At 31.7% G+C, this 27,089-nt stretch overlaps 1 protein-coding gene across 2 annotated transcripts in view; it reads right to left on the bottom strand.

Annotated features, from left to right (window-relative positions):
• Positions 1-22,618, bottom strand: part of LOC117181609 (protein bark beetle) — an 89,445-nt gene extending 66,827 nt beyond the window's left edge. For both annotated transcript variants that reach the window (XM_033374472.1, XM_033374473.1), the window contains exon 1: positions 21,409-22,618. In XM_033374472.1, the coding sequence (XP_033230363.1) occupies positions 21,409-21,738 (330 nt within the window). In that variant the 5' untranslated portion in view covers positions 21,739-22,618. The remainder of the gene's footprint in view (positions 1-21,408) is intronic.
• Between the last annotated feature and the right edge of the window lie 4,471 nt (positions 22,619-27,089).

Genomic DNA, 27,089 nt, shown 5'->3' with positions numbered 1-27,089 from the left:
ATAGGGATAACTCCAGCAACTATGTGTGTAATATAGTAACGACTATAGTCAGAACTATTACCTACTCAGAGAAATCTACCTTTTAACAGGAACAGGAACAATGACTTCATATTATTTGCATTCGATAGGGGTATTATTAGCCCAACAGAATTTTCAGAATGACAATGCATTCTGGAAAAGTTTATACAATAGAGGTTTAAAATGGAATATATAATATTTTCCTTCTCTTTGTGAATAACTTTTTTTTAGAAAAATTTGTCGATGATAGTTTAAAACAACCAAATTTATTAAACTAGAAAAGAGATACGAAAAATAAAATAAATTTACAAATTTAAAGGCTTTAAATTTGTAAATGTTTCAACGTCGAAAGTGAACACATTTAAAAGGTGTCATTTTTTAATGTCACTAAAGTTAAAATCATAAACATTCCAAAATCTAGAATTGAAATTATTCACATTTTATAAAAGATTTATTTTAAAAATTAGAAAAAGAAAAATTGTCACGTTAGAGAATAAAATGTCTTTATAATCTCAGAGGATTCATGTATCTAATAACATTGATTAAGAGCTTGCCCTAATTCCCTAATCATATTTAGGTTAATTGGATGAGGTATAACCCATGATTATATTTTAAATGAGACCAATTATGATATTCTTAATTTCTATGTAGTTTGCGGAAAATCGTGTTTACTAATCTCATAATTCTGATTTAAATATCGATTTATAGTATATTACGTATTATTATATTCTATTCTAGTACATGTTATTTTTTGTTTTCCTTTTAAATAATCTACATGATCAAAAACGTCGAAGAACATTCAATTTTTTTATTTGCAAAACCATCTTTTAAAAGAGATCAATTTTTAAAACATCAGAACTTCGAAACCATCTAATTAAATTTTTTTCTAAAATTCTAAACTTAAAACTTTTAAATTCAGATTCAAAACATCACTTGAAAGCTCAATAATTTCAATACTGAGTTCCAAAATTTCAAATTCTACAGAATTCAAATTGTAAAGAATCCACACTCGAAAGTATGGACACAAAAAGAATATATTTTCAGAAAAAAAGCTTTTCGGAAAGTTAGAATTCAAAAGCTTTACAATTTTTAAAGTTGAAATTCTACACTCAAGGCAATTCAAAGTGAAAAAATTAATATATACCATATGTTAATATATAATCCACCAATATATAGAATCCCTAGACATTACCCTACTGAAAATTCCTATTTAGATTCCTATATAGGATCCTACATAGGATCCTATATGTTTCACCTATAGGTGCCAAGTATAGGAAAGGACATAGAATCCTATATAGGTGCCTGTATAGGTCACTCCCTAATATGGTACCTAATGGTACCTAACTGATGGTACCTAACTAATGGTACCTCATGGTACGTAAGTCCCTAGGAGCTCCTGGAGAACCAAAATAATTTATGCGCAACCGTAGCTGCCATAGAATAGTACTGCGCATCTGGATATGGTCCCATACAGAAACATATACAGGATCTTATGTAAGATCCTATACAGGAACCTATATAGGATCCTTTGTCATTTCCTATAGGTGGCACCTATAGGTGAAACATATAGGTTCCTATGTAATACAGATTTCCTAGGTATTATAGGTATATAATGCCCAAAAGAGGCCAGGCAAAGTGTGAAATAAATATTTTCCATTTGAGATATTTCTCCTTCTTTTGAAACATATGCATTATTTTATAGATTTTAAAGATATTAGGATGTATATTATTTTAATTAGTCATAATAACGCACAGTTTAAAGTAATTTTTGTTTGAAAATAATAATTTAATAAATTTTTGGATTTTTTTTTAAATGTTTAAACTCAATTTAAACAAAAATCCACTTTTGATTTTCTTAATTTGTTAGAAGATGTGTGATTATTAAGCCATGTAAATATAAAAATAGGATCTACCTTAGTTTTCGAGAAATCATTTAAAATGCATATTCCCTGGAGTATAAACTTTTTCTATACATATTTAAAAGCATTTCAGTTGATATACCTTTCGAATTTTGATGCTTCTAAGCTCGAAATTGTAGAAACTTAAATTTTAAACTTAACAGCCGTTACATTTCAAAGGCTTGGAATTAGAAATCATTCAAATTTATTAAAAGATTAAATATTTGAAAGCATGATGTACAAAAATAAGAATATCGTTTAGATTACAAAATATTTAAAATCTTAGAATGTCTGAACTCAAAAGAATTTGGTTTAGGGACGATTGAAGACATTCACAGATTTGAATAACGATCAAATGTTTTGAATTTCAAATTTCAAGATTGTCTTAAAAATACCAAATTCACCAATCTTATTAAAACGGAACCACAAAAAACGGATGGGGGTTTAATTTAAAAGAGCCTCAAATTGTAAGAGGTTCCAAATTAAAAATTTGAAAATAGGCTAAGATTTTAAGTTTAATTCGATTCTTAAAAATAAGATAAGAATTTAATTAATGGCATGTGATACTTACAGTTTCCCTGGCTTTTTTCCACAAAAATGAAAATTTTTAAAAACTGAATTCGGAGATGCTATAAAGTATCATAACGGACGTCCCCGGACTCTTTTTTGAGGGATAATAAAAAAAATGTATTGTGCTAAATAAAAATTTTATGCATATGCATTATTTTGAGGTTACGTCTTTTTTCATCTCTGCCTTTCCGATAATCTGGAAATTATTGATGAAATAAGCTTTTTTGATTGCCTGCAAACAAGGTTAGTTCCGGGAGATTAGTTACTAGAGGAGAGTACTCGAATATGAGATATTCTCGTAACATGAGATAGCGGGATAGCAGCTAAACTAAGAGATCCACTCTGTTGGTTCTATCACTAACTTGTAGCCCTTGAAGAAAGAGTAATTTCGTGGTATGGTCCATTTTTCATTGGGCTTCTAAAGATTATAGGCGAACTTAATTTGAAATCGATGGTGGTCGAGTTCTTGGAAGGGAATTCTTTAAACCCTATTTATTATTCATTAAATATGTATTTAGCAGTACAGTTTGCCTGGAGTGATGGGGATTGAGTAACTAAGTAGGAAAATATCGATAGTGTTGAAGTTTTTCATTTTACAGGTCAGGCATAGTAAGTGCGTAGTTGCACAGTGTGGTTCTCATAATATGAGATACCTGTGGTTTTTATAACACTGTGGCTGCGCGGGGGAAATTGGTTACTAAACTAAATGTATCTAAATAGTTGTAAATTTATACTTCGGAAACATAGAATAAAGTTTTTCATTCAAAATAATACTTTATTTTGCTTTTTATTAGCTATTTCCTGGGGTATCTCATATTATGAGAATATTTTGACAAGTTTGGAAAAAGCACTTTTTTACATTTTTTATATTTTCAGCATAAACAAAAATGTTAATAAAATTTTTTATTTGAGCTCCTTATGGCAAACTAAATTTCCTTTTAAATGACCTATATTACTTCTAAATTCAGTCCATAGAATTCCGACAATCACGCCAAACAGAGTTGGTATCTCATATTTGGATACTCTAATGTATGTTTATTTGTAAGTCCAAAGTTTTCGACCAAAAATATTGTGCAGTTTGAAAGTAACACTCGGGTGAATTGTAACACACATAACCTCGAAATATACACGCACGTTGTTAGCAATATCAAAATTTTTTCGATAAAAAAAACACAAAAAAAGTGTGTGAGGACGTCCGTTAGCATGTTCGCTATCATTTCCCAGTTTTTGGAGGTAAAATATTTCTTATCCTAGGAAAAAAGCCGGGGGAATCTAACACTGAAAAAATCGATACTATTTCCTAAGCGCTATGCAAATTAACCACATTTCGCTAAATTAAAACTTTTTGGATTAACCTACAAAAAAAGTATGTGGGGACGACCTTTAGCATATTCGCTATCATATCCCAAATTTTTAAGACAAAATATTTACGATTCTAGAAAAAAAGCCGGGGGAAACTAAAACTGGTAAAATCGACAATTTTCTAAGTATCACATGCCCTTAAGGTAACCATAAAACTTAACAAAACGGTTTCTAAAAACGAGTCTAACGAATTGTTTATATTTAAAAATTCAAAAAATTTCACATTTAAAAGATTTTCAGCATTGTATCTTTAAGAATTTAAAAGAGTTCAAAATTTAATTTTTGAAACAATAATTTAAAAGATACTTGAATTTAACAATTCTAAGTTTCTCTTTTCAATTTCATAAAAACGCCGAAGACTTGAAATTACCAATCTTCGCAAACTTGAAACGCGTTTCAAATTTAAAAAAATTGAAATAATAAAAAAATAGAGTAAAACTAGAAGAGTTGAAGGAGTCGAGTTACTGTTATCGGAGTGCATTTGAAAATTGTAATGTTAATGCGCATTGCAGACTTACTGGAGTTTCACCTCGAAGAATAATGCAGCATCTTGAAACTTTCATCCGATAATATTACAAAAGTAATCTAACGTAATACGTAACGCGAAACGAAAGGTAAGAAAGGGTTCCAGGTCTAGTATAGAAACCTAAAAATTCGTATCAGGTTACCACCTTCGTTCCCAATTAAAAGAATCTCAAAAAACTTTAATTCATTCCAAAAAGTATATACAATTCAATATATGTTTAAACAAAAAAATCTCAAGTGGAAACGTCGGTAGTTTGCCGAAGTTTACCATCAGCGCTGTACTGACCGAGTACTGTCCACCAGTACAGACATCCGAACTTTTCCCAGTACTATGTAAGTGGTGTAAAAGTAGAGGTTTAAATAAAATACGTTTATAAATTTCGATGAGGTACTTTACAAATGACAAAAACTGTACATTTTTTTAAATTTTCGCAGAAAAAAAATCTCAATTCGTGTGGACATGATTTGCTGCGAAAAAATGTTGGTAAGCTGGGAATTGATTACGTTTTATATGCTGGCCTTAACTCCGGCATTTTAGTACACGAGTAGTTCGACAGTACTCTCTCAGTACTGCGCCTGCACAGTCACGCCAGTACCGCCATGAATTATGAGCCAGTACTGACCCAGGACTTGGAGAATTCAGTCAGCCAGTATTGGAAATCCGGAAGGCTGTACTGAGGCAACACTGCTTATGTTTCAGCTCTCCTCCACAGATGTGACCACGTGCGAAGTCCAACATGGAGCAGAGTAGGGCTACTCTTTACGTGTCGAATTCTTGAATGCAATATGGAATCAGTTCGAGTAAGTCCGTATAAAGAATCTGGTTACGGTTACTTTATATAAAGAATTAGGCTTGGGTTCCTCCGTTTATGTATTCAAGTTCATTTATATCAATTTTGTCTTTTTATAATAATATGAAGAAGCATACTGTACAAACAATTTGTTGCTTCTTCACACACGATATTTTATATGAGAAGAGGATTATTTTCGAGTTATCTCATAACCTTACGTTTCAGGTTTGAGGTTAGTTAAAAGGGGCAAGTATCGCGCAGAACAGTGGGCGTGGTTCAAAGTCACAAATGCGCATGCGCGCTTATACATTGATGGCCGATCTTACCCACACTTGTCCCTTTAAAGCCATGTGATGACTATGTCAGCAGACCAGATTCCTATCTTCGGCCATGGTTTTACTACTAGTGCTGTGAACATAAACCTCTCCGCGGTAAGGACGTGTCTAACCCTACTTCTGATATGTTATATACTATTATTATAAAGAATCTTTAATTTGCTCTTTCAGAGCGCGTGCACTCAAAAAAATGTTTGTTTGAATCAAACAAGAAATTTTATTTGAATTCATATAATTTAATCAAATAATTTTTTTGCTTCAATTAAAAAAAGGTTTATTTAATTTTAAGAAATGGAAACTATTTGCCATATTGATTGAAACAAATAATTTGTTTAGTACAACTTGTTTGATTCAAATAAAAAATTGACTTTTATTAAACAATGCATTTGTTTAAAATCTGTTTATTCGAATTCATAAAAATATTTATTTGATTCAAACAAAAAATACAGTACAAAGCAGTACTGCAAAGTTCCGTTAGGCACGCTAAAGAGCTGCCGGCGGTTCCTAAGGGACAAAAAATTCATTTGAATCAAACAAAAAATTGTTTGACCCCATATTAAAGAAATAATTTGTTCGATTTAAAACAAATTTGTTTGATTCAAACAAACATTTTTCTCAGTTATCTCTCGAAAATAATTTGATATAAATTAATGTGACACTAAATAATGTTCTGTAAATACCCTGTAAGGTTTTGTAAGAACACTTTCAAATAATGAATTAATTAACTTTTTAACGCAAAAAATAAAATTGTATTTTTACGAATTCAAATTTAAAAAGTTCAAATATATGGGTATTTATATGTAATTCAATAATTATATTTTTAATGTACCCGGTTCGCGGACATGTTCTCTTCGCTTCGCTCGCAAGTTTAAGCGCGCTTAGGGCGCGTGACTATTAATTCTCGAGCTTGGCGCTCGATAATATATTTATCTGGCGCTGCGCGCTCGGTCTTCGTATATTCTCCATACTTATACACAGACTTTTTAAAACTAAAGGTCCAAGCATCGAAAACAATAATATAGTGTTTGTGAATTATCTTTTGTTAAAGCTCCTTCGGCTTTAACGAGCACATTCTCATCACGTATCTCGTACTTCGCACTCGAGTTTGTCCCTCAAATTGTGTATAATTTCCATTAATGTATATTATTACCATTCGTAACATGAATTGGTATTGAAACAGACGTTTAAAGAAAATGCGCATTCTTAAAAAAAACTTTTGTTGTTCAAAATTTTATTGCAACTTCTGCCGTTTTTTCAAGAACTGAATTTGCTCATTTCCAATCTTATTTTACCATTTAAACGTTACACGTACGGTCTACAAAGTAGCCTTACTGTTTTTTAACTTCAAAATTACATCCCTAATCTCAGTGAAACAGACTTTCTCAATTGAATTTTCTATTGCATCGCGTTCTACATCACAGCCTTGGTGCCCTATTGTTTCATCTCGTATAATAATTCACTAAAAGAGTATCTCAAAGCGTCTAGGGTGGAGAGTCTAGTTACAACAGTCCCACAAAACTTGTATTAATGAGGAGGGGGGGGGGGGGCGATTAGTTTCAACCGAGAGTCATAGCTGGTTGGTGTTTCATGCTGAGTTATTTGTCTTAAAATTTTCATTTGAGTGTGTTTTATTGGAATTTTGTAAATGCTAGAACTCTGGTAATTTTTGGTCTCAAAATAATTCAAAATGCGCTCATTTTTGCATTCTTATCCAAAATGGCTGGCTAATGATCTTGACCTTCATTTTAAGATGCTAAAAGAGTGTATCAAAGGACAATCCAATCTGTAAATTCTTTCGAAAGTTTCCGTACTAACAAACTACAAAAAACCATCCTTTCTATTTGGTCCTGCCGAGATGGCACCTTGTCATTTGGACACGTCACATTGTAATAGTATAAATTTAGTGTGTAAAATTAAAAATCAATACCGTAAAAATTATACCCGAAATACTATAGATCTGACAATAAGCCATCAAAATTATATGCAATAACATTATTAACATATTATCAACAATTATATCATTTATTGTATAAAATTATAAATCTGAAACCTTATTTTGAGATAAGAAAAATATACCTAATTTTTCATTAAAAATCATTTTCCTAATTAAAGTATGAAAATATTAAGAAATATTCCCTATAAAGTATATGGAAATTTCCCGAAAGAATAGGAAAATTTTCTTATCTTCATATCATTTTGTTACTTCCCTAAAATTTCCGAAATATTCCCGATTTGTTTAGATATAGTTCCCACTAATTCCGAAATTTTTCTAAACATTAGGGAAAATTAACTATTTTTCAGAAAAAATATTTTCCCTAACAATATTTTGAATTATTTCATGCACAATGTTGCGGAAAATTCCAGAATTTATTATAGAGTATGTATACTAGGGTGGCTCAAAAAGTCTTTCTTTCTTTAGAGGGTACCGATCCTCCCAATTTCATCTTTAAAATGATTACTATTAGTATAGTGGAATATTTTGATAACATTGGTTGAATTATTTGTAATTGTTTAAACAAATGTAATTTGTTTGAATAATTTTTGTTTGAAAATTCGTTTGTAACCTAAAAATTATCACTATTGTTCCAGTGAAATATTTATTAACATTAGGTCATTCATTTTCAATTATTTAAACAAATTAAATTTGCTTGAATGATTTCGTTTCGAATTTGTTTTAAATAAAAATTATTACTGTGGGTCTAATGGAATATTTACCAGTAATAATTAATTACTGATTATTAATTCATTTAATAATAATTCATTTATCAGTCAATCACTAGACCAATAATAATCATTTTTACGGGAAAAAAAGAATTTTTGAAGAAAATTATTTTAAAAAATTCCATTTTATTAAATAATACACAATTAATGAAAGAATGTTAATAAATATTCCACTAAACTAATAGTAATCAATTTTAGGGAGGAAAACGAATTTTCGAACAAACAATTATTAAAAGAAATTCCATTTGTTTAAATAATTAAAAATTAATCAACCAATGAGAATAAATATTCCACTAAATCAGTATTATTAACTTTAAGTTAATAAAAACGAGAATACAGTGTTCAAAAGTTCGATTTCATGAAGAATTGACATTTTTTGTTTTAAGGGTAGTTTTCAGGTACTCGTGGGGGTGTGTTAGGGGTGTGAAATCTATATGTCTGATAGATGAATTTCTTCATTGGATAATTCTCTACAGGCCCCCATACATAACAAAAAAATTTTGCCATGCATTTTTAAACCACCCTAGTCCAAGTATATACAGACTACCCGTAACCAGATTTTTTGTAGACTTACTGGAGCATTTTATTTAAATACATTTTTTGTCAATTATCCTTTAAGGTTCAATGCATGGCCTTTTTAACTGTTTTGTAAATACGTTGCATATTAATATACAAATTCACATGAATCATAAATATAACAGTAGATGCATGACTATACGGATTTTAAAACTTGTTAAGGTTCATCCCCGTAGAGTAGAAAAACTCATTTCTTGCTTAGTCTCGCTTGATTCACATCCGTGACTCCAAGTACTAATAAAGTCTGCGATGGTAATGTTTTTATTTTTATTTTTCATCATACACTTACAACATAGACTTTAAAGCATAGACTCTAGAGTATAGAGCGACTCACGGCAAAACTTCACACGTTGTGTGGCTTGTTTATCTTTGCATCAAGAACTCGGAAGCCTTGCACATATATATAAACGCAAACAGCTACGAATTACGTTGGTTACGTTTACAGAATTTATATGCATCCTCTGCGTTCATGTATGTCAATCTTCATGTTCATGTAAATGTGAATGCAATCGTGTGTATAAGTAGACACGTGGTGTTCAGTGTACATGTCTAGACTGTATATAGGTATGTACTATTGTAACTATACAGAGAGTACTCTACGATTTTCCGAATGAGTCTGGAAGGAACGGCTATGCTGTGAGAACATACGTTATTATCAAGCCAAAGAGCAAACACCCGCGCTTAAAGAAGAAAAGGATGCTCTACCCACTTTTAAGAATCGTTTGTTTCAGCAGTCGCTATTATTACCGATTAATTAATCTATTATATTGTCCATTCCTGCACGGAGAAAATTTCAGTTGTAAAATTTAATATTATAATATTTATTTTTACAAACAGACGATAGCAAGCCAAGATTTAACGCAACTATTGCAGAACTGAATTAATATTGTGAATATTAAATTGTGAAGTTATTAATTTTACTGAACAAAAGAAGAACAATTTTAATAATTGTACTTATACCCATACAAAGAAAGTTTCTATAATCTTTAAACAGATTGAGAAAGATACAAAAGACTATATATAAGAAAAACATTTTCCCTATGTGCATTTTATGCATTTTTTCTCATCGAAAATAGGAAAATATGCCAAGCGTGCATTATAAATTGCAATTTATTTTACTTTAACTGCAATAATTGACATGGAAAAAGTATTTCTGAGAAAAAAACATTCAAGAAAATCCCACCTCCCCTTTCTATCAATAGCTCAAAATTCAATATTTTGCTTTTTTCGAAAATTTAAAATTGGATTTTGAATGCCAGTCCAAAGTTGAGAAAGCATCCGCTTCAAGCGGAAAGCTGTTCTCCCTCCATTTTCTCTGAACCTAGTTACATTTCCAAATTTAAATTGATCAATTGGATAAACTGAACTTTGTTGTCTGTAATGAAGTATCATATGTGCAAATTAATTTTCACCAATGAATGGAAAGTTAGACCAAATGTAACTTTTTATATTACTCTTCATATTTTTTTACTTTCAGTTAATGTGTGGATTTTAATTGATATACGTTTTTATTGTTCATATCGGTAGTTTTTATAAGTAATTCCTAATCAGGAAAGAGCGCGAGTACAGTGGATTATATTGCGCAACATTATATATTCCAATTGAAAACGGTTCAGGCTGCTCTGACTGTTTACGCTTTGATTCCCCCGATTTAGTTCCAAGGCTATTTGCAGGCAAACCCCGAAACTGGAACTAAAACGAGAGTTGGGTACAATTTAAAAATACGGAGAAAGAGTAAGACAATAGTTCGAGGATAGTTTTGGTTCACTCTTTCCATTTAAAAAAAGAAAGAACTTAATTTAAAAGTAAGTTCAAAAATTTGAGACTTAGCTCTAATTGAATCGTGAAAAAAGCAGGCTAAAAGAAATAATGCCTTTTTTTATTTACCAAACATAGATTTTGACCCACTTCTAAATTAAATTCAACCATAATCTTCTACAGAGACATGAGCTAGGTCAAAACAATTAGTTTAAGTCGATAAAACGCATTCCGAAAGTTGGCACTTAAGTCCTTATGCCCCGGGACCCTTCATTTGTCTCTAATGAGCTGCAAAGGCTGTAATTGGATATTTAATTTTGATTAGCGAACTTTTATGTTTTTTGATCTTAGATCTTTTATTTGTGGCATATATATTTACCTCAATCTATCGAAAGATATCTACTTCTGCTTTCTCATAGAGAAAGATTTGTAATGGTAACAATTTTGAAAATTTTAAAATCCATTTCATTAAGCGATCCTCAATTAATAAATATATAATACAATGTTCTAAGCAATTGTTCGGATACATGTGCATGTGTGTGGATGTTACACTTTTTTATGAACACGATATCTTGAAGACGTTTGCAGATAAATTAAAGAAATTTATATAGGGCTTCTTTTTTCCACTAATATCTTAAAACTGACCAAAGGATTTCTAAAAATATTTAAAAAATTGTTTAACACTTTAGATTATTTTAGTAATTGGTTTTTTATTTTAAAGGTTTTTTAATTACATAATTAAAAGTTGATGCAAGGATATAAAAGACTTTTTACCTTGAGACGAATCGACTTACCACAGTTTGGTTACATTGCATTACAGAGTAAAGAAGTTATGGGCATTTATATTATTTGAAAAATCGATTTTTATAATAAAAATGGTCTCATTCACATAATTTAAAGTTGATTCAAGAATGCAAAAAGATTCGTTGATACGCTCTTAAAATGTAACAGAGACATCTCACTGATTTTCCGTGAAATCCCACTGGTTGAAACAGCCAGTAGTATGTCACTGACAATCAGTGAGATTTTACTGGTTAGCACAACCCTATTGAAAATTCCTATGAAGGTTTCTATATAGGATATTATATAGCAATTATTTATCCCCCAAAAACGTAAAAAGTAATCGTAGTTTCTGACTGAAATGTAATTGTTTGTCATTGTTTGGAATAAAAACATTCTGTAATTATTTAAACAATTATTTATGGTCTATTTTCGAAACTTCTAAAAATTGAGTATCCTATGCTACATTTTGCTAAATAATTAAATAATTAAATAATTAAATAATTAAATAATAATAATTAAATAAATAATTAAATTAAATTTTGATACATTTCTTTCAATGTTTAATAAATGTCTATTTGTTTAAATCTTTATTTGCCCAAGCAGTTCTTGTTCGATAACTTAAAAAATGAAATAAAAAGGAACACACAATTATGTTTCTGACTGTATTTATTGTCTAGAAAGAATACATTAACCACTGTTCAATTGTTTTAGTAAATATAATTTGCTTCAATAATTACTTTTACCAAAATGATTTAAAAATCGTAATTAATTGAATGTGTTCTATTTTATTTCATTCTTTTAGTTGTCGAAAAATAACTGCTTGAAAAAATAAAGATTGTTTAGACAAATATAAATTAGCTAAAAATTAAAAGAAACATATCCAAATTAAGTAATTATTCAAAAAAAAGTTGCATAGGGCACCAATTTGAAAAAAGTGACATCTCTGGCTCAATTTTTAGAAATTTTGAAAATAAAAATAAATGATTGTTTATATAATTACATAATGTTTATAGAAACATTTAATACTCTAAACAATGACAAAATATTGCACTTCAACCTAATAATACGATTATTTTTTACATTTTTGGGGGATTAATAATTGTTTAAATATTTTTTATTTGTTTAAACGATTTAACATTTTTTATAGTCATGGTAAATATTAAAATTCTCCATTAGTATTTATTTGTATCAAAAAGACGATGGGAATTGCTAAAAAGTAACAATAAGAGTTCAATTTTTCGAAAATTAAAAATTTTCCTATGTATATTAAATGGAATTTTGAAGTGCCCGGTGCGGCACGTGTTAATATTCGAAATCGAAAAAATAAAAATGATGGATTTTCATTCTCCGGAAACAGAAACTGCGGGGGGGGGGCCTTACTGTTTTAAGTGAAAAAATGTTGTAATGCACTTTTAGGACCACCCTAATAGAGACGCTTCTCTTTAGAGGTTACATGCTTTTTAGGTATGAATATTTTGTAGGTATAGTGGTTGAAATATGGCATACTTTTTTTACCAAAAGATCACAGACATTATTAAACATTCTGAATGTATGTGTGTGTCATTCAATAGCCTTTCGACTCATCTATTATTCATTCAATTTCGGTTCATGGAGTCCAGGCAGTCCATCGAAAAGGAGTTGATGTGCTAAATTACAGCCCTTTCCTCTACCATTAGGCACCATTAGGTACCTTATTAGGCAGGGTCCTATGTATGATCCTATGCCGTTTCCTTATAGGTGGCACCTGTAGGTGAAACATATAGGCTCCTATGTAGGATCCTATATATAAACCTATGTAGGAATTTTCAGTAGGAAGTGGAATTCCGCCACTGGTTTAATCAGTACGGTTCACAGGTTGCTTAGTACCAGTAATTAGGTCTGGATCTATCTAGACTATCTAATCTGGAAGATCTGATCTGGTCCAGGTCTGACGCCAGTCTGGCCCAAATATAACCTTATATAGACTGACGAGTCTGGAAGGTATGGCCTGACCCAAGACTGGCGCTGATCAGCGAGCAAAGAACAAAAAAATTTTTGTTCGGTCAGCAATTATTTTTGTACAGATTTCGAAAGTCACAGAGGGTGTTTACAATTATAGAAATAAGAAATTCACGCTATCAAAGCAATATTTTTTTGTTTTACCTTGACAGTCTGGTCTGGTTCAGGCTTGGCGCTGATCAGCAAACCAAGATCAACAATTGTAAGTTAGGTCTGGAATATCTGACCTGGCTCAGACCTGGCTCTAAACAGCGAGTCAAGATCAACAATTGTAAGTTCGATCTGGAAGGTTTGGCCTGGCCGAAACCTGGCGATTATCAGCGAGCCAAGTAGAAACCAAATTTAAGTTCGATCAGTAAATTTTTTTGATATACTTTAAAAAAGTTGCAGGTTGTCTCTGATGAAATTTTTTTGACTAAAGATGCTTATAGTAAAAAATTATTTTTGTCCAAGTCATTGCTTGTCACAACTTGCAGTACCAGTTACGTATTGTCTCTGACACACTGATAATTGTGTCAATTAAGTGTCACAAACTGTCAGCCAGCCAATAAATTGCGGCTGACCAGTCCATACCTAGCTGCTGATCAGACGGTTCGGCCTGGGACTAGCCCGAAAAAAGTTACATTTTTAGCCAAGCCCAGGCCTAAACACCTGGTCAGCACCAGGGTGGGTAACCTGGCTGTCTGGTCTGAACCAGGCCAGCGACAGAACATTTTTCCACACAGTACTTCTTCATTGACCTACTTGAATTTTGTAACTTTAACTTTCTCTGTGATTAAGAAAACATATTTGCTAATTAATTGTAATAAGGAAGCACAGTGTTCTTTAAATGAACACTATAAAATTGTAAATACAAACAAAGTGGAAATACCCGAGATCGAATTCACAGCTATTTTTGTTTAATATTGCTCGAAAGATATTTAGGAATTTTCAGAATAATTATGTGATTGTGTATTGTGAAGTCAACAACAGAATTCGACTTTTTGAATTGCTTTTGTCTCTCCTTAAACTTCGTCTAAAAATATAGAATAATTCTGGGGCATAAGGGTAGACATAAAAGGCATAAGGGTGATGCCAAATTTCGGAACTGCGTTTGATAATTTTTTTGACAATTTGATTGTTTCTTTAGCCTGTGCTTGTAACGACTCAAAATAGAGCTAGGTAATAGATCGAAAGTAATTTTTTGTATTTTTTTAATTAAATGCGCTAAAGTTAGATAGTTTGCGGTGTGTTAGAACTGTCCTTCAATTATGTTACTGACCAACAACTGACGCAGTAACAAGCTATGTTTATTATAGAATAAGAGTTAATTCGCACAATAAAAGGTTGCGAATCATTTTGAATGACAATTTTGAAAATATTTTTCAAGTTTACTTTGATGAGACTCTTTTTAATCTTTAACAAAATTTGAGCTGGGTATTAGAAGAAAATTTTATTTAAAATCACCCAAAAAAGCCGAATTGTTGGAATGAAAATAAATATCAACAGATTAATTTGCGCTTTTATATTCAAAACATGTTTTTCAAGTATTTCGTCATAATTCTCTGTTGGATTAATTTCGTACAAGAAATTTTGAAACTCCCTCTAAAATTTCAAAATTATTGTCTAAGCGAAATAATAAAAAAAATCACAATAATCTCACTACACATCAGTATTTTTTTTAACATCGCTGAAAATTGAAGTCTACCTTTTTAAGTCGCATCACGTTCGTGTTTGCATATATAAGTAGGCTCCATCGGGTTACCCAGCCATTATAATCCAGCAGCATTTGAAAGATAGAAACCTTAGAATTTCAGTGGATGATGTGAGTCGAGAAAATGATCTGACCACCGTACATTTGAAAACTTGCCTCCTAATCCTCCTAAGGTAATGAACATTACACACAATCTTCTAGAAAGCATTCCTTGAAGAAATGAAACAGAAAATATACACAATATCTTCCGAGAACATTTCAAAAACATTGTTTTATAAGCTCACATAAAATACAATCAATAATGTGAAGTAAGATCCAAAATAAAAACATAGAGAAACCTTTAAATTACTTTCTAGAAATGCCTTCTCGAAAAAAAGTTACGAAAGCGGAAACAGGAAATAGGCAGGTTCATACTTCCTAAATGCGAGCTTCAAAGCTTCTTTTTCAAGCTTCTCTTATTTTTCACTTATTTTTATTTAATAATGGGAGTGATTGTTCTATTAGTTATTATTTGGTGTCCTGACTCCTGGAGAGTTTTCTTGAATCCATACAGTTTTATGAATGAACGTTTTTTAAATGCACGGGAGGAAACCAAGCGGAAATGATAATCTTCCATTTTACGAGTGACTCACGAAGCTCGATTATTACTCGAAAGTGTGATTCATATCAGGCATTGGCATGCAGTTGTCAGCGATTTCACAACATCTTGAACTCGATTGTAAGAACACATTATGATACGGGGTTTTGGAAGAACAATCGATTCACCTGTATCGCATCCAATATGTAGGTGTTGCTACTCACTAAACTCGGGTCAATAAACTTTAATTCTCGTTCGAATTTTGTAATCGTAATACTGAGAGTTTTGACATCTTCAGAAACTTTAAAGAAGTAGGTCAATAATTTAAAAGAACATTAATTCAGAGGGTCTGTTAAAACCTAAGAAAGAATTCCAGGTTTTTTAATTGAGATCAAAAATACAATTTTTTTATCTGTGGTGAAAAAATAAAACCAATAGGGAAAATGTGGCTTTTAGGTTCCTTGTGCTGAAAGATGTTCTTTTAGTACGATTTTTATTTGGGATGGGTCAACTTCAAGCTTTTAACATGTAGAATTGAGCTAAAAAGATTGGCTAATTAAGGATTTTATTGATTAAAACTGTTATAAACAAATAATCAAAATCGTTTATGAACTATAAATAATATTATTAATGGCAGATATAGGTTTTGCAACGGTTTTAGTGAAATATATGACACTGATCGGCTCTAATGATTTTGATTAATACATTTAAATTATACAGCCGAGACGATTTCCTATATTAAGAATAGACATATTTAACACCAATTATTTAAATAATTCTTTATTTTATCGGAAGATTTTTGTATTGCTTTCAAGAGATTTAGCCTCGGAATAGAGAATGCACTGCAGTAACTTGCAAACGGTTCCTCTTACGAAGAAAATGCAAGAGGTAAAACCGTTTTATTTTTTCTCAGAGATGCCAATGGAGGATTTAGAAAATTTGTTTGCTTTTAAATAATGAAATCGTTTAAAAAATATTTTTAAAAATACTGACGAGGATTTCGAAAAAATAACTAAAATATTCGTGATCAGGAGACTTTTTTTAAAACTTTTAAACGAAAGGTATCTTTGGGACCTCTTAGTGCAAACAGAATTGTTACTGGCGACTGGATTATATTTTCCTTTGTGTAGAATTTAACTTTGAAGTTTGACAAGAAAGATTTATAAAGGTTTGTGACTTTTCCTTAAGTTAGCACTCGTCATTGGATAAGAATGCAATAAAAATTCGAATGCGTATACATATAACACATTCAGGTGCATCCTTGCGTGCGAGCGCGAGGGTGGAAGCCCCTGTTCTTTATATACCTGTGAAGAACCAAAGAAGAAACCTTGTCATACCAGTTAGTTTCTTGGAGGTTACGTGAGGTTCTACGCTTTATCTTTCCTTCTCACGGTTTCTTTCCTACGACAGGACTATAGTTCACTAAAGGTGTTCACTTTACTATACTGTAATACTATATACTATCCCATAGAGTATAGATACTGCAATCCTCCAATGACCGGTCACCGGATCAGAAAGAACGGAATGCTAGTTTTATACCCGTTACTGTAAAAAATGGAGCGCATCATAAACTTCGTGATGGGCACAGTGGATTAGGCCTTTTACCTTTCACTCCTAATCCCTTCTCATAATAATCAGCTTGTATACGAAATTATTCAATTTTGTTTAATCTGTTTAAAAAATCCAAATACCTGTCAAGTTAGTTTTTTCAGTGTATTAAAATGGTTTCAATTTCAAAATGTACTGAAAAAAGTGCTTAACAAAAATGGCAGATGTTGAAGAAATGCATATGTTTATTTACGTTCATTTTTTCGTTGCACAAAGCCTCTGAAGAAAAGTTGAAAACAGTGTGGAAACAATATTGTTAAAAGTTTGATATTTTTCGTCAGAAAATTCTGAGTGCGATTACCACATTTTAAAATTAAGAAAAGAGACTTAAAAATAAAAAGATTGTTACATAATATATTCCAAAAATAAGCATTGTAAGTGATGTTTCTGATGTTGAAATTACCCAATCATATTTTTCTGAATGAAAATTTGTCTTATAATATAAATTGTTCCTACTACAAACGAAAATAATATTTATAAATTGTATTAAATGCTACATTATTTTTTATATAAAAGAAAAAAAGTGGCTAATGTGATTTTCAAAGTATATTCAAAGGAACATTTAAGTCGAATATAAACGTTTAAAACTTCCGGTATATATTACAGAGTTCTCTTTGCCTCCGACCAACTTTGCGCTTACCCCGAAGGAATTTGGTTTAATGGTATAATAATGAGAATGAAAATAGGTAGGTAATAATTTTTCACTTTCGAGATGGCACTTGTCATCCGGGAATTTAAATATGAATGTCATTCGTTGCATTGGTACAATGGCACACCCACGTTTCATGCAGAGAACATCGAACTATATATCACTGAAATCTAAGCGCTTAACTGTATTTACGAAAGTTTCGGTTTTATCAGCTCTAGTAACTCTAAGGAAACTGCATATCGGATGGAGAAGCTTTTGTGTATATTTGAACGTCTAGCTCGCGGTGAATCACGTAGATGACACAAGAGATCGTGCCACTTAGATACGTAATCACTGTCGTCAGTGAATGTGTATTGTATATGGCTGGCACACTTCGTCACCTACCCTCGATGTAAAGTCTGGCTCGTGCCATGTGATAACAAATAATCTACGACATTAGACCTTTCGCCATCAGGTGCATCCTTTTCATACAAAAAATCCTTATCCAATTTATCTGGGAATTTGTGGTTGCCCGGAAATTTTTTTTAACACGCGTAGACTTTTATGCCTCTCATATTACAAAATCTGGTATAGTGTGAGTACACAGTTTTTAATCTCTGTTAGTACAAATCCTGCAAGGTGTGTCATAAAAGTACTATCAGACATTAAAAAATTTAGGTTTGCGTGACAAAATTTGTACTTACACTGGCATTTTGTATGTGCCAAGGGGTTAACCATGGTTAGCTACTCTTGAAATCTGATTCACCACCCATGCAGAATCCCGTGAAATCATTCAAATTAAAATTTTATGTAATTCTTTGGAATTTTAATGAAATCCGCTGAAATGCCTTCACATTGTTTTAAATCCCTTCCAACCTCCGGAAATTCCTGATATATTTTGAGTTCTATTCAATCATTTAAAATTCACTAAAATCCCTTGAATTCTTTTGGAATACCGTGAAACATTGAAATCATTTAAAACCTTTAAAATTAAGTTAAACTTTTGAACTATCTTCAAATTCTTTAGAATCCTATATATGTATTTTTCAATCCGATAACATTATTAAACTTGAAATTGCTAAATATCTTTAAGAACTCGTAACAATTTGGAAATCACCTGAAACACTCTAAAATCCCCTAAAAACCCGTGAAGTTTTCTCATTCCTCTGCAATTGCTTAAAAACATTTTAAATCTGGTAAAATACCTTTTGGAAACTCGTAAAAGACACTTAAAATCATCCCCCATAATTTCTTCACACGTTTTGCAATCCCATTAAACGTTTGGGCATTTTAAACTTTGTTAAAGATCTTTTAAATTTCTTGAAATCCGAGTGATCAACCCTCTGAAATGTATGTTTTTTTATTTAATTACAATATTTGTATTTGCAGTATACACAATGCTGTAATGTAAAACATTTAGTAATGTGTGTTTCAAAAAATTACTATACCAAACTGCCACAAGTATAAAGATCTGTTAGTATTACGAATTTGTTATTGATCCCTGAAAACTATTTATCCTTAAAACCAATTAACTATTCAGGTACTCATGAATCAGAAAAGTGTAAAAATACAAGTTGCAGCACCAATAAAAAATCTTGACGCCAGTATCGCTCCTTATCGAGGAATACCCTTATAATCAGGACTTGAGACCCGCGAATCCTGAAACGCGAAAAACACAACTTCGACGTATTTCCATTCTATGTAGTAAAGAAAAGATATTACGGATCGAAGAATGTTCTTTGTTCATTCAGTAGAGGTAAAAGAGGTAGAGAGCAGGAGTGAAAGGGGGGAGTTAGAGAGAGAGAGAGGGGGGGAGAACACGTGATTATAAAATAGTAAGGGGGGACTAAAATAGAGTAGACGTGATCAATGCCCCTTTACTCTATCAATTTATGTCACACAAATTGTACAGCGTGACCAAAGAGTTATGGAATGATAATTTACCTTTGCCCAAAGAGAAGTCAACCTGCAATATATAACGTGTCACATTCCTCCATACAAATGCAGTTGTTTTTTGCTTTAAAGTTCCTTTCTTTTTTTAATTCTTAATTTAAATTGCATATGAAAGTTCCTAGGAAATCAATTTGTTCATAAGGATTGTTTGGTCTCACTTAAACGGACGTGAAATTTATTTTTGCAAAGATTTCCTTGTACCAAAAACACTTGATTTCATTCATTTTTATTAGATCTTCTTAACGCATTCAAACATATCTGTAAATGCGTAATGCGGTCAAGGCTCTCATTACTCTTGCCACAAGACTTGTAAAGAATTGCGCAACCTATAATCCGTTTGGATTTATCAGAGTAACTTCGAATTTGCAAATTGATTAAGGATTTGTTGCATCTTCCTTTAGTCGTATATCTTATCAGATTTTTCGAAAATCAAACGAATTTTATAAGGGCGTAATGTTATTTAAATTACTTTTAAAGCTTTTTACAAATTCGTAAAGGTTTATACAAACGCGATAGAGTTAATTTGTGAGTAAAGAAAGGTGAAAAAATGGGTCAGAGTGGAAATTGCTTTCCTCCAAAATTCAAAGACAGTTCTTGTAAGTCTCTCAAAGACTTGGTATCTTAGGTCTTACAGAAAAGTACTCTCATAAAAGTCTTTTGTTCTCATGGCCCAGAAAAGACAGAAATGTGAGTTTAATGTCTACACGTAAATATTATGGTCAATTGTACCGTACTCTCTATAATGATCACTTTTACAGTTGAAAAAGTTATTACTGTACTATGATTTATGCGGAAATGATGGTGCAATTTGATTCGAGTATTACGAAAAAATGTGATAAAATGTATACATTCAAAGTTATAAACACAAAAAAAAAGTATTTTAAATATCTAATTTTTAAATCATTCGATTTGAAAACTTTTATTATAAAATAAACATGTAGAATCACTTCAAGATTATCTAATTTCATACGCAATTTATTTTTAGCTTTTCACTTTCAAATTGTTCAAAATGAAAATTTTCAATTTAGAACAGATCAATTTTAAGTCTTTTAAAAAAAATGCTGAATTCGATTTGAAACGTACTTACTTCAAAATTATTGTTCAACCTAAAATTATTCGTATAGGTGACTAAGAAATCCAAGCAATTTTGAAACAGCGTTAACAAGTTGTTCTGATATTCTCTTTTATACTTTGGAATTATGAAATGTACAATTATTGTATAGCCCTTAAGTTTGAAACTATACATATATGAACACTTTTACATCAAATTGTACAATTTTATTAGTGGAAAATCAATTTGCAGGTCAATTGGATAATATTCAGGTCGTTCACCATTCGGGTTGGCTTTTACGAATTTTCGATATCAGACATTTCCATACGAAAACAGAAGATATCATTTTCATCTTTTGGATTTAATGAATTAATATGTTTTCATCTACAATTCTTTCATATCATTTACAAATAAATTCATTTTGAACTTGGGCCATTTTTTCTCAAGGACCCGATTACTTCCGCAAAGATATACTTTCTTATCTTCATCTCTTTAACTTGCTAAACATCTTATCGAGGATTTCTGATAAAATTTGAAAAATCAGTAAAGGTATGCATATGTACCTTAGCAGTTAGGATGCCTCGGACAGTGATTCCGATCATGGGGGCGAACCGGATTTCTACGCCCGGTTCTATAACGAGCTCTCCACCACGTTCGACGAAAAGGTCCTCGCGCACCACGTACGGACTCTTAGTTCTCTCCAGTAACCTTTGACCTCTGGTGATTTGTCCTCCGGGCAGCTCGGTGAACATTTTGTAAGTGTTGTCTGCCCCGGAGCTCGAGCTTCCATAACTCGGTTCTGTATAATAAATGGACGGCAATTCCGTCGAGTTCAACTCCACCTGAGCACTTGCCACAGCTAGGATCCCCAAAATCACCCATGTTGCACTCATTTTAAAACTCAACCACTATTTAATCGCAGGACCACTCTTATCTCCCTTTATTCAGTCGGTACCAAACTCATAACACTTTCACATTCACTGCATAAGAAAGATGCTTTCGATGATCAATCTTTAACCATCAATTTGAAATTCAAAAAGACCGTTATTCTACATGAGGATCTCGCTTTCTTTTTATTTGAAACGTGTTTCTTTAGTTTGGAACTTGCATAGACTATAAGGACCAATTATTAACAACTATTTCAACTCCCACACTGTCGATTTTCGCGGTTTTTCGACCATCCTGCACATTCGGTGACCGTTCATCCCGATTTCCTGTTTCCTCCCATTCCTTTTTTCCTTTTCAAATGGCACCCAACATAAACAAAAGTATCCAAGTTGCGTTCTCCACTCCGTGGTTCTCCAGCTTGTCGACTCGGGTTCGAAACCCTCTGGTATCCCGAATTTTTTTATGCTCCAACAACCGCGGGTGGTCGGCTCCACAAAGCCGATCTCGGAGGATCGGCCTTTTGCAAAGACTGGGTCCAACAATGGGACATTTTGAGTGACCGATTAACTAACTCTTAAAGGTTCGTCAACCGTGTCGAGGTGAGATTTCCGCCGAATGCAATATTGTAGTTGGTATCAGTGGGTTATGAACACTGGTCAACAGGAAAGGTTAGTTTCAATCAGAGAACGGGAAGGGATTTACGAGTGACAGATGATCTTTGGCGGAGACGAAGAGAGTGACTGCGTGACTGAAACTGAATCTGCAGCGTAGGTGTGGGTGTAAAGAGCACGAGGAGAAGGATGATTTCACTACGGAGTTGCGGAGATCCTGACGTTTCATTGGGCGCGGTTTGACTGGCGACTCCTGGACGTTGTTCACACAGTTCTCACTTGCCCTGTGCCTCCACTCGCGACTCGCAGGCTCGCTCGCGCTGCCTAGGCCTGCTTTCGAAAAGCAGCGGTGGTCATGTGACCAACTACGTCACACAGGTTGTGAAACAGGTGAGTCTTGCCACTCGCCTTCTACCGTTGCCGGAGGAGAGCCGCGGAAGGTCTCCTCTTGTCTGTTGACTATTGGTGCAATGATATTATTTGATGACATTTGCCTGCTGTTGCCCCTAGGCACCGTTAAATGGATGGTATTTGTGATATTATGGCTCGTTTTGTATATTATACACAATTTTTTTCTTTGTTTAAAAAGGTTTTTTTTTCACGATGGGGTCTTTGAACGCCGGGACAACAAACTTCGGAAGCGTCATCGGGCGTCGAAGTGCTTAGCAACGGAGTATACACCCTCACTATTTCACTACGTTATCAGGTTGCCATCGCCGAGTCTCTCCCGATCGATTGAGAAATGAATCGATTGCTATGATTTTCTTTATTTAAATACTAATTTCAACCGTCAGCTTTTTTTCACATCCAGATCTTAAGATTTAATAATTTATAAAGACGTCTCTTTAATATTTTATAACTATGTATATTTTCAGAAATTTGGAGAGGGAGTCAACTCAGCGAACAAACTAACCTTTTATATATTAAACGATCAGTGGCTTAGGGAATGGGAATATTTTTGAAAATGCGGATTGAGAAATCTACTTGCTGAATCGAAATGAAGTTTTATGAACTATTTCATCATTAAAGCCCGTGAACCCGAATCTAGAATATGAAAGCGGATTCAGAAAGCCTCAAAGCGACTCAAATGCATCCAATCGGTTTCATTGTTCCGAGAGTGGTAAGACAATCCGGAGTTTTTTTTTTAAAGCCAAATCGTTATAATTTTGTTTACCCTTTACTTACTAATGTTGTGGATGACCGCGAAGTGTATAAATTACCTCACAACTAAAACCCCTTATCGTAGATTTTCTCCGACGTTGTACATTAGTCACATTAGTGCGGAGTGAAAAAGATCAAATTATTCCAATCGTTTGAGCTGAGCGAAAAATAATTGTGGGTTGGCAACGAAAAAAGTTTTAAAAAAAATATTTTTTAAGCGTTTAATATCTTTTGTTCCCTTTTTTTATTTGAAAATTCAAATTTTTGAAAATTTCAAAAAATTTCCTAATTGCTTCGAAAATTACGGAAAATTTTTTGATGTACAGTTTTTTCTAGTGAATAACAATAAAAAAATTTAATTAAAAGAAAATTTTTTGCTCAATTTACAATTTTTCGAAAATGACAAAAAAAAATGTGTTTTTTTTTATTGAGTCCTATGCACACATTTTTGAAAAAGTGGAATATGTCGAACCTGAAATTTTTCCGCTTCAAGAAAGGAAACATACTGCAATTTTGTTTTTTCAGGAAAAAAAATGTGATTTTTATGCCCATATATGCAAGAAGAAATATGCCCCCATAAATCTAACAAAATCTTTCCTGAACTCTTTATTAGCTATTCGCTGAAAAAATGGGATACCACTCAAGTGCGAATTGCCAGAGCTGAATATACGGCCCAGTAAAGTTAATGGGCCAATGTCGGGATTTTAATCGGCCCAGTGTTGGCAGCCTATATTGTCTATTTATATTTGCCGATCCTCCACCGATGCTTGGACTACTCGTAGTATCGGCACTTTATTGCGCCAAATCTCACTTTTGGCACATTAATAAACAAATCTTACACGAAACATAAAAAAATTTTATTGAAGAATGGTCAAAGTTCACGATGAAATTTGTAAAGTTCTGTCATTAAAAATTTGTAAATATTTATGAAAAATTACATTTCCTGTCATTGCAAAAAGTTGTAAAGTAGGCTACAACGGAAAAAAACGAAATATTACGCGAAGAAAAATTGTAATCGATTTAAATGATTTATTTAAAAATTATTGTATTGCTATTCCTGCTAACAGTTCGTGTATTTTACATTTATACAACGCCGCATAATAATAAATAATTAGAAAAAGAGAGCTTAAAATTTGATTCTTTAACTTTTCTGAACTGCAGCTTATGAGGATGGCTTTTTCAGAGAGTTTCAACTTGTCGGTTTAACACAGTGGTTAGCACTCCCGACTGCTAGGCGATAGATTTACGGATAGATTATGTAGGTTCGATACCCCGTAGCCTTAAATATTTTATTTGTAATATAATGTTCAAAATGTGATATATATATATATATATATATATTCAAACTAAACAGGACTATTAATATTTATATTCAAAGTACACGCAATCAATTAATATTCATTTTTTAAATACCTTTTTTGTCATATCCTTAGACCTTAGACTATAGCAGTATTGATGCCTAATGTTGGGCCGACAATGGCAGCCAAGACTTGACTGCCAAGTTAAGGCTTGGCTACTCCTCAATTGCCTCTACCCAGTAGTATATCTCGCGTCGGATTAGAGGCGGGCGTATCTGAGATTTTGAAACTAGTATCCATTGTACTTATAATCCCTTTGTATTCACAATGCTCATTCATAGAATGGCTATGTATTGCTCTAATTTTGAAAGCTTACAATTTAAATTTATTATGTTTTGAAGACCTTTAAACTGTAAATTGAAAACCTCGCAAATTTGACCACTTTTAAGGTTTTAAAAGTGAGATTTGACTACAATTTCTTATGTATCAATCTGCAATAATTTTGCGTGGGAACAATTTCTATGAATTTAAATTGATGGAACTATTAATGCTTTTAATTTAAAATAAAATAATGTTACTCTAATAATGTTATTCTAAAGAAATTGAGTTTCACACATACAGAATTTGAAATTTATATAATTACACGGTACTAATTTAAAAATTGGTTAATGTTATTATCTTACATATTATTCACTCTTTTAACGTTTTCAGTTTAAAATCCATGAACCTTATTACTTTGAATTTCAAAATATTGTACAACTAGTAATAGGTTGATTCAGTCTACATATTAATATAAGAATTACGTTTAATCACAAAAATAATTGAAACGTTAAGAATAAACATTTTGTAAATAGTTTTTGTAACCAAATATGTTATAAACAAATACGAATTTTTGGACGTCGAAAAAATTCGGTTTATAAATTACAATGGGAATGAATAATAGCACTGCGTGCTAAGATTCACCATGTGAAAATTCCTGGAATATTTTATAATTAATACTTAACTATTACAAATTGTTCATAAAAATATTTATTAATAAATTTTTATTATCATTTGTGACTGAGACATTCAACTTAATCTTAAGCTATTTGAATAGAAGAAACGAATTCCTTGTACTTGAATTTCTAAAATTTCAAATTTATTCATCAATTTGTTTCTGAATCTAGAAATTGTTATAATTTTTACGATATCTTATGATAATTTATTTTTTTAACTAAAAATTCCTCTTTTTAGGATCCGTATCATTGCCCCCCCCCCCCCAATGTGATTTAATAATAACGTTAGACGATGGAGTATGGTGAAATCTTACTGTTTTTTGTTAATCAACAAAGTAGTCAATTTTTAAAGGAGCAGTTGAATTTTCAACTAAAAAAGATGAGTTCTCAACGACAAATGTAATAGTTGATATTTTAAGCAAGAAAATATTGTTAATTTAAATCAAAATCATCTGAATAAAATAAAAAAGAACCAATTTTTAATTAAAAAAGTTAAATCCTCACTCAAAGCAGGTGAATCTTCAACCAAAAAGTTATTTGCAATTATATCAAAATATAAGCTTTCCGTAAAGTAGTTCAATGTTCAATAAAATAGTTACATATAGTTACGAAAAGGCATTAATGTTTACAAATTAAATCTTGTTAACAAATATTATTGTTTAAACAATGTATTATTTATAAAAATATTACCTTAAAATAATGCTAGAAACTCGGAGTTTTTTTCTAATATTTTCCACTTCAAATTCTAATGAGGTTATAATTAAATCATGTCAACAAATATGATTGTTTAAACAATTTATTATTTATAACAATGTCAGCCTTTCAATATGCTTAAACAGCTTCAACATTTAATTTCTAAATCTTCAATAACCTAAATTTTGTTTAAAATGCTATGGAATATTTTTTAATTTGTTATTTTTTAAATTCTTTTGAAACTTCTTAACAACTACTTTTTATATCATTCGAGTTTTCCATAAAACTTTGAATAAATCTCGCAAAATTAAAATAAGCGGTTAAAATCTTCTATATTATTTTCTGACAATTTTAGAAACCTTTTTAAATCTTCTTCAATATTCTCTTCGAATTAATGTTCTAAAATAAAACCCATTCATAATTTTCATAGGAATCTTAATGAAACTTTCGCATAGAATTTTATTTTTAATTATTTGGAAGCTTTTCAACTTTCGAATTATTTTTAAAATTATTTTAAAACTTCTGAATATCGTATAAAATGATTCGACTTTTTCCATCAAGAAAAATAATCTTCTACCAAGAAACAAGACTTTTTAGT

The sequence above is a fragment of the Belonocnema kinseyi genome, chromosome 10 (assembly GCF_010883055.1).
Source record: "Belonocnema kinseyi isolate 2016_QV_RU_SX_M_011 chromosome 10, B_treatae_v1, whole genome shotgun sequence".
Classification (NCBI taxonomy): Eukaryota; Metazoa; Arthropoda; class Insecta; order Hymenoptera; family Cynipidae; genus Belonocnema; species Belonocnema kinseyi.
This window is presented reverse-complemented; position numbering and strand designations above follow the sequence as displayed.